General features: G+C 40.0%; 1 protein-coding gene across 38 annotated transcripts in view; it reads left to right on the forward strand.

Moving 5' to 3' along the window:
* The window catches only part of EPB41L3 (erythrocyte membrane protein band 4.1 like 3), a 268,058-nt gene that overhangs the window by 139,691 nt on the left and 114,408 nt on the right, over positions 1-13,959 (forward strand). For all 38 annotated transcript variants that reach the window (XM_077900074.1, XM_077900059.1, XM_077900067.1 and 35 more), the window contains one exon: positions 4,081-4,278. In XM_077900074.1, coding sequence (XP_077756200.1) covers positions 4,225-4,278 — 54 coding nt within the window. In that variant the 5' untranslated portion in view covers positions 4,081-4,224. The remainder of the gene's footprint in view (positions 1-4,080; positions 4,279-13,959) is intronic.

Below are 13,959 nucleotides of genomic sequence, written 5' to 3' on the forward strand. Positions count from 1 at the left end.
CCAGGCAGATGGAAATTTATGCAATTTTAAGACTTTCAATGAATGACATTCCACAACCTTGCTTAGTAACTCCTTCATTTGATTAAAGCACTTAAACCCACACTGAAATCTGGACTGTGGGTTATTGGTTTTATCTGGGTTTACAGGAGGGCTAGACACCACATCACTGACTTTAATTAGGCTCCTGATTGTTATTCAGGCCTCCGGGTTAGAGCTATTTTCATTCTTCCCCGAGTCACTCTGATCCTCCTGTTGCCAGCTACTTTTACTGAATGTTCAGGTGATCTCTTTCCCTCTCTTATTTGTGTGTATGTTCAACTCTAGACATATTTAAGTTGTCACAAGTAATGTAATGTGACAGTTTAAATATTTTTTTTAAAACTCTTCATACAAACTATAAAGCATGGTTTATACTTGGGCTTTAAATGAATCCATCTTTAAATTAGTTTTAAATTAGTTTTAAAACTTCAAACCTGAAATCACCATGTGTTGGGGTACTAGCTCACATGGTAAGCAAATCTGGGAGTCCTTGCAAACCATTGACCTTTACTTGGTTAAAGATATATGTGTCAAGCTAGAATTTTAGAAGAGGTTGAGAGACGAGACAGGAAATCAGCATGTTAGGGAAATTCTTTGGAAGGCACAACACATTATTAAAACATTAAACTATATTTACAACCTGATTATTTCTTTTCCCATGGTATTTATATTCTGCTTTTAAGCAGTATTAAAAATAACATTTATTTTTATGCTCTGTAAATAGATGCTGTGTCTGATCTAAAATGCTTCGTGATGGGGAGCTGGGGGTTATCCTTCCAACTTGTTAAATAAAATCTAAGGAGCCGTTCTTGTCATCATGGTTTTCCTTGATGGTTTCTTTTTTTGGAGATCTGAGGATGGTGGTGTTTTGATTGTTTTTAAACCTGCAGAAATTTAAAATTAGTAGACTGGATTTTTTTTTCCAGTTATTTCCTCTTAACTGAAATGAAATAAATGTGCAAGTGGGAGATAACTGTACAGAAGAAAGAGTTTCTGTGCTGAGACATGATACATGTACTTTATCATCTGGAAGTCAGATATCTGAAACAAAATGAGAGAAAGGATACTAAAGCCCTTTGAGAGAAAGGTAACTGGCTGCGGAGTCAGGAGAACTAGTTAATCCCACCTCTTCCCTAGTTGTTTTAGGGATCTCTGAGAACTTGTTCAGCCTCTGAGCCTCAACTTCCTCGTTTACAAGATGAAAAGATCAGAAAAGGTTGTTTTACCAGGTCCTTCTGCTCTTGGCTTCGTTGATTCATACTAGGGGCCCAGTTATGTTGGAGATGAAATCAAGTACATTTTGGTTGCCAGTGATGATTAAAATACGGCCTTGGCCGGATTTGAATTCCAGGTTACTAGTTTTCTCACCTGGAGGAAATTTGTGGAGATTGTGCCCTGTGCCCCTTTCTCTCTCCTGTGTGTAAATGAGGCTAAGGAGACCTAGATACCTACCTCCTAGATATATCATGAGGATTAAGTGAAATAGAGGGTTTGCCTAAAGGGATAATACTGATATTTTTAAATTGTAATAAATTATATGTGAGTACAGTAGACATTTCATTTGAGGTCCTTGGTCTGCTCTTTTGAACTTGTTGAAAAAATGGACATGAGAGGCTCAATGATGGGTTTGTGCTTTAAGTATTTTGGAAACAACACCTCCCTTTGGACACTGGTGGTTTCAGGGGTGTCTGGAGTTGACCTGTAAGTAGCCCAGAAAGCTTATTCTCATACAGATCATTTTTATTAGAGGAAAAATGAAATTTTATCTTCCCTAATACAGAGAAAATGTTGCTTCCAGGTAGTGAGATTTAAATAAAAACATAGCTTCTGTTGACTTTTCCTGTGATGAGATGAAAATGTGAATTAAAAGTGCAAAAGTCTTGGGGTACCTGGGTGGCACACTCAGTTAAGCATCCAACTCTTGGTTTTGGCTCAGGTCATAATCATAAGGTCCTAAGATTGAGCCCCATAGGCTCAGGGCTTGAGATTCTCTCTCTCCTTTCTCTGTCCTTCCCCCTTCTCATGCTCGCTCTCACACACACTCTCTCTCTCTCTCTAAATAAAATGTTTAAAAAGTGCTAAAATGTTATTTAAGTTATAAAGCACTTAGCAAGTATATGATATAAAATTCCAAGGTTACCAGGGCACCCGGGTGGCTCAAGTCAGTTAAGCATCCCACAACAGATTTCAGCCCAGACCATGATCTCAGGATCACGAGATGGAGGCCCACATCTGGTTCTGTGTTCAACGGGGAGCCTACTTGAGATTCTTTCTCTCTACCTCTGCCCCTTTCCCCATGCTTGCTTGCTCGCTCGCTCGCTCTCAGTAAAATAAAGAAATCTTAAAAAAAAAAAAAAAAAAAAAAAAACCTCTAAGGTTACCAAACTTCTTTGGCTAACTTAAGGCCAAAATTAATGCTTGACTTTTTTTGGCAGTCCATCTTTATATGTTTGACTTTTTGCAGTACTATTTTAATACTTTGATATGAAAGACTAACAGTCAAAAAAAAAAAAAAAAAAGTTGATTCAAGTTGCCAGAACAGGTTTTCTTTTATTTACTTGTTTTAGCTACCTCTAGCCTTCTCAACTATTCTGGCCTTTGAAGTTGATTTTTCCATTTTTTTCTTGGTCTCTTCACTCCGCAATTTGGACTTTTTATTCTGAAGAACTTCTCACAACTTTGCGCTGAATTCCTGTGCAACGTAGTGGAAGAAAGGACTGTATAATCTGGGTGGAAAACCAGATAGAAAATGACATTACAAAAACAGAAATCCATACCTAAAATCCAAAATAAATCATACCAGAAGATAACTTGTGATTAGAGTATGGTAAATTGTAGCCATTAATAAGAAAGAAAAGTTGAAATGATAAACTGCAATCAACTTTTATTGTCAAGTTCATGTGCTTTTGGGATGATAGTATGTTCATGAGAGAAGCAATTTCATGCTCACTCAAGGAGCCTAGACTGAATTTCTGCAACATGTATTTCTTCGGTCTGTCAGTGTGCATTTGTGGAGTAGTGGAAATGATAGTCTCGCCCATGAGTTGAATTCACACTAACACTTTTGGTGATCATTTAATAGAAAAGGGCATTGTACGGGACAGATGCTAGCTACACTTGTGTGGCGAGTACAGCAATAAAGCATAGAGTTGTGTATCACACTTTGTCCATGTGAAACTGTTGTAACATTGAATCAACTGTATTTCAATAAAATAAATGTCTATAAACACACATATATAAAGATGGAGGATGTAAAGAGAATAATTGCACAGAGAGATTTTCAAGGGTATTTATTGATTCAAGGGAGAATCTAACTGTTCCATAGGACATCCTCTGCAGTTTTGAGCCTAGCCTGGACTACACTGTTGTGCTTTGAAAGCAGATTAAAGCTTTTGGACAGATTTGATCTGCTCTTACACTGGCTCATTACAGTGTGGGGGGAGAACAGACCAAAGGGGATTACTTTGTGATGAATTTCAGTGCTGCTGGCTTTATTGAATTGATTTAGAGCTGAATTAAATATTTTAACAGTTGTAAAATTACTGTGAAGATTAATACTTGAAGCTCTCTAGGCCTTAAAGTTTATAAGATACTTTATATGTATATGGCACATTGTAGGTCATGGAGTATGGAAGGAGCCGATGAATGAAGAAAATAGAGTACAGTAGATAAAATCTAAATGGCTTAAAGACCTGTACCATCAATGCCTTTTTAAGAAATCAGGAGTCCATTTGTATCCTCCTTTGCTTAGCGAAGTCTTGATGGCATTTGCTGACTCTGTGCTTCTAAATTAAATCCTGAGTCAAACTGAAATGAAGCCCTGTTAGTACATTTAAGTGGCAAAAGTTATTTAAGTGAAACCATTAGCATTGTAAATATCCATATATGTATACATGTCCATTCACGATCTCTTGATCCAGACATCTCTCCTGCTCTGGGAAATAGGAAAACCTATGTCTAAAGGGCTCCACTCTTGCCTGAGCAATGCAATATTTATTTCCTGTCTTGCAGTGAAAACTGTTCATTGTCTGCTCTTCACAGGTCACTGACAAGGAACGGGAGTTCGCTGCTGGGGCTGCAAAACAGCTCGAATATCAGCAATTGGAAGACGATAAACTTTCTCAGAAATCATCTAGCAGCAAACTATCTCGATCTCCATTAAAGATTGTCAAAAAGCCTAAAAGCATGCAGTGCAAAGTGATACTTCTGGATGGATCAGAATATACCTGTGATGTGGAGGTAAGTGCATATTTTAAAACTTTTTTTTTTTTTTTTGTCCCAGATACAGAGAATTGGAGAATGTTGGTTTAAAACATACAAGACACTTTCTTGTTTTCAGAACTCTGGAAAGTTATTCAGACCCTGCTTCTAAATACAAAATTCTTTTCCAAAGTCTCTAGCAGGATCAAATTACTAAAAATACTTAAAATGTCTCCAAAATGTTATAATCAAGAGAAAAATGTGACCTTCATTAAAAACAAAATCTCCAAAACACTTTCCATGGTAGGAAAAAAAAATGGCAGCCTTAAAAAATCAAGTTTTCTTTAATATCTTATGAGCTATCATTTAGATGAATTTGCTTTTTCTATTTGATTAGTTTTTCTATTTGAATAATTTTACTTTTTCTATTTTCAATTATTTGATATTTTTTGTATTTGAGTAATTGCAACTTTTAATTGGTATAAACTTGATAAAGTTGTTAATTTCAGTACATGGTATTGACTAGGATAATTTGAACTGTGAATGTGCTCCTCTCAGAGTAATTTTTTAAATGTACATCGTGGTGGGCATTGCAGCTTGAGTATAAAGGGGTATACTATTCTTTGTTCTTTCTGTAAAGAAAACTAAAATCCCTCTCAGAGAAGGAGCAGTTGAATGACTTTTGTCAGAGAGGCTAAGGCAAGGCTAAGTTCTCAGATGAGAACAACACAGCCTGTCCATAGCAGTGGAGATGAGTGGATTTTCATGTGTTCACAGAGCACATGCACAAAGCGTGAACTGAAACCATAGGAGCAGGTCTGCGTGTGCATTGGCCACAGCACCTTTTCCCTGCAGCTAGGAGGGAGCAGCTTGCTCTTTCAGCAAGGTGATTCGGTTTCACATTGAACATTTTCACTCCAAGATATTGTTCCTCCCGCCTCAGCCCCCTGCCTTTGGTCATACAGGGACGGCACACATCCCTGTCCACCATCCCCTCTCACTACATGTTTACACAGTGCACCTCTTCTGCTCTGTGTGCTGCATGTCTCTCCTGGGCACTACCAGCAGTGTATGTCTATGCGTTTCTAGTCCTCCGAAGACACTGCCAGCACCGAGCCCACCTGATACACACATTCCTCATTCACTCATCTCTGCTTTCTCTGTCTGTAACCCCACCTCATTCCTATTATATTTTGCATAATGCAGTCCTGCACTCAATCCTTTTCTTGGATCATAAGATTTTCAAGTCCGTTTCATGTTGATAATGTCATTTATGGTGGGGATGTGGTTGGTTTACTCATTTTAGATTTGCAGGAACATAGAGGAAAAAAGTTTTTTGAAAATAAATTCTTAGATCAAAAGTTACTTTATCACACATTAATTGATAGAATTTTGATCACCCTGTAACCTGACAAATCCTGATGGGCTGCTACAGGGAGTGCGGTGCATGTTCCAAGGGTCCTACCTAAGGCACAGATTCATCTTTTACATTTTTCTGGCTTTGATTTTTGACTAATTTCTTAGCTTAACATGTCTAATTACTGGTTTAGAGATTTATTCTAGAAACTGGGAGATCCAATAGTATATTCCTACCTGAGTTTTACGCTGAAGCTTAAAAGACTTGTAACCATGAAGAGTGTGAATCCAACTTTCTGGAAAAAATTGATCTAAGTGAAGCTTTTTTCTTAATTTTGAGGAATCTCTTTCTGTTGATTGTCTCATTAATGGAATAAATAGGGTTACCTGGCAGTTGTCTAGTTATGGCTACCAGAGCTTTCCAAAGAAAAATCTAGAAGAAAGTTTTTTTTTTTTTTGGGGGGGGGGGAATAAATGCCTCAAGGCTCTAAGTTTGCTTAATTTATATACCGTCCTTCAAATGTGTCATAGACATAATCTATGTTTTTGAATTCAGAATTTTTATATTGTAATTAACTTTGGTTACGATTCAGCGTTACTTTTAAGGTCATTGTGAACATTTTGAGTGACAAGGCAAAATTAGTTATTTTCTTACAATAATTTTTTTATAAAGTTGACAGATTTTTTTTTTAAGATTTTATTTATTCGTGAGAGACATAGAGAGGCAGAGACTTAGGCAGAGGGAGAAGCAGGTTCCCCACAGGAAACCTGATGCGGGGCTCCATCCCAGCACCCTGGGATCATGACCTGAGCCAAAGGCAGACGCTTAACCGCTGAGCCTCCCAGGCATCCCTAAAGTTGACAGATTCTTAAGAATTACAAATAATTTTTTTTTTCTGGGACACAAAATCTTTGGATAGGATCTTCTCAGTTTTACAGCAGCCATTAGTAGTGGGAGAAAATGTGGTCACCACTGACTGATACACTGTTGAGAAAACAGAGAAATGAGGGCATGGTAAAGTGAAATGGATTTATTTGTAGCTGACTGATTGAATAAAAGAAATGGATTGTGAATCACTGGCAAGGTTCTCAAGGCAGCAACAAGATTGAGCTGAAAACACATATTCAGAGTGACTCTTACCTTGAGATACAAGCTGTGGAACAACAAGCTTGGCTGGCGAGGCGCATGGAGTTTAGTAAACAGTGGTTGAAAAACACTGCCCTAGGGAAGGTGTCCTTCGGTGTTGTTCTCCTCTACACTGAGTTTTTAGCAGTGTCTTGGATGAAGGCACACACACACCAAACACCTAAACAATTTTTTTAAGTGCTACAGTCCATGTGTCAGAATCTAGGTTTCTCATGAAGTGGACAGTGTGTGACACTGAACTAAAGTAGCAAGATAATGTTTAGCAGGAACGAAGTCCAACCTTCACTCTGTTTTTAAGGATCAGATGCAGATTAGAAATGTATTGGGGGAAGGGTGGTCAGGCTTAAAAACAGTTTGGGTGAAACTAACCTTTGGGTTTAAGTTGATTACAAACTCCGCGTTAACCAGCAGTGTCAGAAACAGCACGCGGTCACAGTTGCTTCTGCGGAAGTGCAGCGTGTGGTTTACTGAACAGGGCCAGCAGCCCTGAGCCAGAGAGATCCCATCTGCGACATCTTCCTCATTAGTTCATGCAGGATAACACCCTTCGGAGCCACCAAACCCGGGTATGAAAACAGATTTATCCACTTAAACCTGGGTGATTTCAAGCAACTTTAGCTTTCTGAACCTCAGTTTCCTTACCAGAAAAATGAGGGTGAAAATACTTGCCCCAAAAAGCCATTACTGAGAATACTAAAGGAGATATTTAGTTTGAATACTTTCTGCAACATAGCATATTCTTGAAAAATGATGGCTATTTAAAAATGAGAATAACTGGGATCCCTGGGTGGCGCAGCGGTTTGGCGCCTGCCTTTGGCCCGGGGCACGATCCTGGAGACCCGGGATCGAGTCCCACGTCGGGCTCCCGGTGCATGGAGTCTGCTTCTCCCTCTGCCTGTGTCTCTGCCTCTCTCTCTCTCTCTCTCTCTCTCTCTCTCTCTCTCTCTCTGTGTGACTATCATAAATAAATAAAAAAAATAAAAAAAATGAGAATAACAGTGAATTCTGACTTGAGTGTTTTCACCAGAGAGTTATAGTATGGTGAGTGGTCTGGAAACCTCTTATGAAGAATGATTACAGAAATAGAATGTGTTGAATGAAGAAAACATTTCTATGTGTCCCATCTAGATTTTGAGGAGAAAGGATAGCTACTTTCAGTTACTTGGAAAAGTTGGCATTGAATGTCTGTCATTAACATATGTATTTTTTTTAAGGTATCGAAAGTAAAACTAAAGTAGAAGTTATAGAAAGTCCAATTTTTAAGTAAATAGAAAACAAATGCTTTAAAGTATTGCTGTCAACCTTGTGATATGCATTCTGCAGTAGGATTCCAGCAGAAACTAGGTGCATTTATGGAAACCATCAGCCCCTCAGATGCAGTCTCAGACTAGACGACTTCCAGTGCCCCTTCCTACTCTAAAACGGATGGAGAGAAGAGACACACAGAAATCTGGATTAAAAAAGCAGAATTGCCTACCTAATTCCTATCCCCAACACATTACAGTTGTAGGTAAATTAAGAACAAAATGCAGGTGACATAACAAACGTAATTTTTTTTTTGGCATTTAATTTTTTTTAAAAGCATCAAAAAGAACTTTAATGAGATTTCTATGCCCAAGTGTTTTTCCCCCCATGGCTGGCTGGCTGGCTTATTTATTTACTTAAATTTATTTATTATTTATTTATTTGTTTGTCTGTTTATTTATTTATTTATGATTTTATTTATTTACTCACAAAACATACAGAGAGAGGCAGAGACATAGGCAGAGGGAGAAGCGGGCTCCCTGCAGGGAGCCCAATGTGTGACTCGATCCCAGGACCTCAGGATCATGACCTGAGCCAAAGGCAGATGCTCAACCACTGAGCCACCCAGGTGCCCCTATTTATTTACTTGAGAGAGAGCACAAGTTGGGGGTGGGGGGGAAGGAAGGGGAGAGGGAGAAGTAGACTCCCTGCAGAGCATGGAACCTGATGGCAGGACTCTGTCCCAGGACCCTGGGATCCTGACATGAGCTGAAGGCAGATGCTTAACCTACTGAGCCACCCAAGCACCACTCCCTTCCGCCCATGGCTTATTTAATGCCTTCATTACTTCACCATCAAATTCAACATGGCTTACCTCTGCCATGACTTCATCCTGAGAATTTCTAGTCACACATAAAGGACCCTCCCTGTCAACACAGACACATGCACGCAGGCACACATGTATGCACACACATACACATTCCCACCTTGCACTAGTACAGCTTAGGTCTCTTTTCTTTTCTTTTTTTTTTTTTAAGATTTTATTTATTTATTCATGAGAGATGAGAGAGAGAGAGAAAGGCAGAGAGAGGCAGAGGGAGAAGCAGGCTCCATACAGAGAGCCTGGCGCGGGTCTCCATCCCGGTTCCCCAGGATCATGCCCTGGGCTGAAGGTGGCACTAAACCACTGAGCCACCCAGGCTGCCCCCCAGGTCTTTTTCTTTTGAAACCACATGGTAGCATTTCCTCTTGCTCCACAGTGCTGGGGTGAGACAGAGCCAGTGACGTAAAAAAGCAAGATATGAGGCTTGGTTGTTCTCTGAGCACAATGACTGAACACTTAAGTCTTCAATTCCTGCCTCCTCATGTTCAGATGGAAGCCTTTTCCAATTGCGTTGGTTTTTTCATACTTCTCTCAAGCAGGAGGCTTAGATCATTGTAGCATTCACTGGCTCTCCACCTGAAAAATTACTTCCTCAGTAATTTTTTAAAACTCTTCAATCTTGATTATCTAAAATATAACAAAATTATTACTAGTAAAATAAAAGATCTTATGGTAGAAGGCCATCTTTTAAACATCTTGATATATACATTTGGCAAATGTTTACACGCTACCCTATTTTCATGTATGCCAGCAGAATTACTAATACTGCCCTTCCCTTCTTATTTTATTGGACCATTAGAACACCTGCAACTTCCTATAGCCAGTTTACTATCATTGTTGTTGTGTATTTCTCGGACATAAATTTTGAAAATGAAAATAAAGAAAACTGTCCCAGTCCCATGCAATGAAGGAAATAATCCTCACCATATTTTGTTCCCATTGCTTCTGTGTTCTGTGGACTCATCTGAGTCTGACTGGTTAGCACACAATGTGTTTCCTAATGACCATCCAATTAGAAATGTTTTCTCTTGTTGGGGCACCATTCTAATATAGTCTGGTTTGGTTTTAGGAAAATAAGACATGATCTGAAATTTGAGCCTGTATTTCATAATACAAGTTTGCTGCTGCATCTGTAAAATGTTTAAGCCATTTTATGACGTAGTTTAGTTGGTTCTCCCCAAGAAACCCAGTTGGAGGAGCAGTCTGGTGGATCACTGGAACAGCCATAGAGGGTTTACCTTGCAGGTGTGACTTACAAGGACCCTGCTGTGTTTTTCTATGCATTTGAAACGTCACCATCCTCCACTTAGCCCCTAAATACTGCTGACCCAGCGGTGAGAGAGACTTAGTGCTCCTGGACCCAGTTAAACCCACGCAGGACTCGTACCTCCAGAGAAGATGGCAGTGAATTGGCCACCCTGGCAAGAGATTTCTTTCCAGATTGGGGCAAATCAAATGGAGCCACTTAGGTGCAACAGCAAAACCATTAAAGCCTGTCCCCCTGGTTTGGCCATATCCAGAGGTCCACTGGTTGAATGGGCTCCATGACTGAGTATCATTCAGGTCATTCCAGGGTGGTTCAGATTCCCAAACAAGCACAGAAATGGGGCAAGTTAGCTCCAACAAGCTTTTTTGATATGCTTCTAGAGATGCTTTTAAGGAGGCAGAGAAGGAAAAAAAAAAAAAAGGAGGCAGAGAAGGTGAGAAAATTGATGGCACCATGTCCTAAATGTGCTTTTTGCTACCCTCTAACTATTGGTCAGGAAGGAACTGTTTAAAAAATTTCCAGTTTTTGTGTCTTGCCCATGATTTGATTAATTGTCCAATTCATTTTTTTTATTTTGTATTTCTACTTATATGGGATTTGGTTGGGAAAACAAATTCATGGTCTGAATTTTCCAATTTGTATAGGTTATTTTAAAATACCTGACAGGTGGGATCCCTGGGTGGCACAGCAGTTTGGCGCCTGCCTTTGGCCCAGGTCGCGATCCTGGAGACCCGGGATCGAATCCCACATCGGGCTCCGGGTGCATGGAGCCTGCTTCTCCCTCTGCCTGTGTCTCTGCCTCTCTCTCTCTCTCTCTCTCTCTCTCTCTCTCTCTCTGTGACTATCATAAATAAATTTTAAAAAAATTAAAAAAAAATACCTGACAGGTGCTTTGGAAGTCCTAGACCAGACAGCAAGTAGAATTGCCATAGTCCAAAAAAAGTTGATTAAAGCACCTCTTGGTTTTCACAGATTGTAAGAAATCATAATTATAAGAAGTAGAAAATTAAGATTTTTTTTCCAAACTGGTACAAACATCATTCACTCAATGCTATATAAGTCACAGAGTTTTTGAGTGTATGTAACTATGTCAGTTCCACTTTAACCTCTCAGTGGGTTTCTGCTCAACTGAATGCCTTACCATACATACCATCTGTCATGTGCTGTAGCTGAGGGCCCGGGCCAGCAGCAGCAGCTTTCCTGCTTGAAAATCGATGCCCCTGGGGACTCCTGAGGATGGAAGGACTGTAATTAACTCTGTTTCCTTGTGTGATGACTCTTTGGTGCAGCTATAGGAACACTTACATACAAGGACTGTTAACACACACCTTCTTACTTCCCTACAAAGCCAGTACCAAGTATTTCCACAGTGTTCAGACTTGCCCTCATTAAAGGCTGGGCTAAGGAAAAGGAACACTTTTTACTAAAGTTGTTAAATCTTTTCTCCTGGTTTTCATTTTTAAAAAGTCATGAACTCTCATAGTGCATCATGAGTGTAGACATGGTCTGTTGAACACACTAAAAACGCTGTATCAAGGATAAAAATCACTGAGGAATTCTTTTTGCTTTTACTGCCAATTGTCACGTGAAGTCAAGGCCCAAGGGGAGATTTATTTTGCGCGTGTCAGTAGTCTGCTGTTGTGATGCTGAAATGCTGGGTTTGCTTTTCAAGGTCACTATTCCTTCACTCTTTACATTTCCCCTGTGCTTTCCGACCACCTTGTGGTGCTGATTTGGTGAAATGAACTTGCCTGCTCTGCGTGCAGGCAGGTGGGAGTCAAGAGCAAACCTGCTCTGGAGAGTGGTCTTGTATATCATCTGCTGCTGACCACACAGAGGTTGACTTTCACGAGGATGTTCATTACCTGTTTCTTTAATGAAGGGAACGATCTTTCAGGTTGAAAAATAATCCTGGTTTTCTACCTCTCACTGTCCTGGGATTAAGATTTCAGGATGTATTTCATGTTTTTGTATCCAGTTTACTTGTTTAAATGTCACCTCCTTCAGAATCTTCCCCAGTTTTATCTCTGAGAGTTGTCACGTGTGCCCTTGGACAGAGCCTTTTAAAAGCCCTTTAAAAGCTCTGTTTGTGGCCTTATTGCCACAAATAAGAGAGATGGCAGATCGGCCTCTGAGCTCAGTGTAAGGTTTGTTCTCCTGGCTACTTCTCCAGAAATAATCCCACTTAGCATACTGGTTTAGGGTTAACTTGAGGTTTAGGAGAAGACCATGTAAAAGAAAGAATACTTGTTACTCTAAGCACCATTCTTGGATGTGACAGACTGACAGGCATGCCACCTAGCACCCATCCTGCTTCCACATGCTGAGTGTCAGCTTATACCCCCTATAACTCAGTCTAGCCCCAAAAGCCAGGGAATTGCCTCCCTGCATTAGACAAGACATTCCTCATTGCCCTCCTCAGGAGGAGTCTCCCAACATGGCAGACGATCGGTCCCTTGTGTGGTGATTACAGCCTCCCATCCACACAGATTGAGCTGGCCCCACGGCGCTAATTCAGGACCACCTGCTACCAGCCAGCTGCTCCAAGCTCCTTCCTAGCAGTGGACCTATATTACAGCTTCAAAATATCACTTAGTCACCTCATTAAAATCCATGTATTTTCCAGAATACATTGATCAGTTTGTACAGAGCAGGCACTAAGGCATTTTTTTTTTAACAAGAAAGTGTATCATTTGCGTTTTATTATTTGCCTTAATGCAATTTTTTTTTCTGTTTGTAACAATTTCAATCCATAGAACTAACATCACCCATGTGTAAAATCCCTCATGGAGTTTTATTAATTTTGCAGAGGCTTTCATATAAAGTATTTCCCGAGGGCCTGTTATGTCCCAGGCACTGGAAATCAAGTGAGCCAGACTTCAGGCTTCCTCAGAGGTAATTGTCTTACTCATAGAGTCACACAATCTTAAATCTGAAAGGGATACTGGGAATGACTTTGTCTTCTCCCTCATTTCACTGATGGGGAAACAGGCCCAGAGCAGTTAATGGTGTATCTGTGGACACACAGCCTGGCACAGGTAGAGAAGGGCTAGGTCCCAGACCTCTTGTCCTCTGGGCCAGTGGTCTCTTTACTACAGCTTCAGAAACATTGCAAGTCTATATCTATAGCTGCAGAAGGAACAAACCAAAACATAGTATTTACCTCTAGCTTGGGCTTGTGAAATGGTGGGATGAAAAGAGAAAAAGAAGGAGAAAGATCTGCTTTTCAAATTCTTGAATAATAGATTATTGAATATCTCTTATTTGTAATTCTCCAAGCTTTTGACATCAAAGTCGATTGGTTTTTCTAAATCTTGCAGTTTATGTAGTTTTTAGGCAAGTAAGGAAGCAAGACTACCAAAGTGTCTCCTCTGTTGACTTTCTTGTCTCCTTTCCTTCTCTTTTTCCTTCCCTCTCTCTGCTGTGGCTGGAAGGCTTTGACACCTCCTTCCAGCACATCCTCACTGACACTCTCATAGGTGTCTCCTTTTAATAAACAGGCAGCTCAACTCTAAGCCTGGAATGGATTGATTAGGCCTCCCTGGGTGCTACGACTGTGAGCAGATCCTGTCCGAGAGAGACAGGTCAAGTCAATAGAAAGAATGTCATTCTCTCAAAACTTCTTAAACCTAATTTCTAAAAGTGATTGCCGAGCCTTTGCTTCTGGTCATACTATCATGAGATAAGATAAAGATACTATGTGAAGAGTAGGCCTTAGAAGCAACATTGTTTCATTTTAAAGAAGAGAAAAAGAGCTGGAGACCTAATACAAAGGCTCTTCAAATGGGTATATGGAACAAAGTTCACGTTGGGCTCGCTCTT

This window comes from Canis aureus, chromosome 6 (assembly GCF_053574225.1).
Source record: "Canis aureus isolate CA01 chromosome 6, VMU_Caureus_v.1.0, whole genome shotgun sequence".
Taxonomy (NCBI): Eukaryota; Metazoa; Chordata; class Mammalia; order Carnivora; family Canidae; genus Canis; species Canis aureus.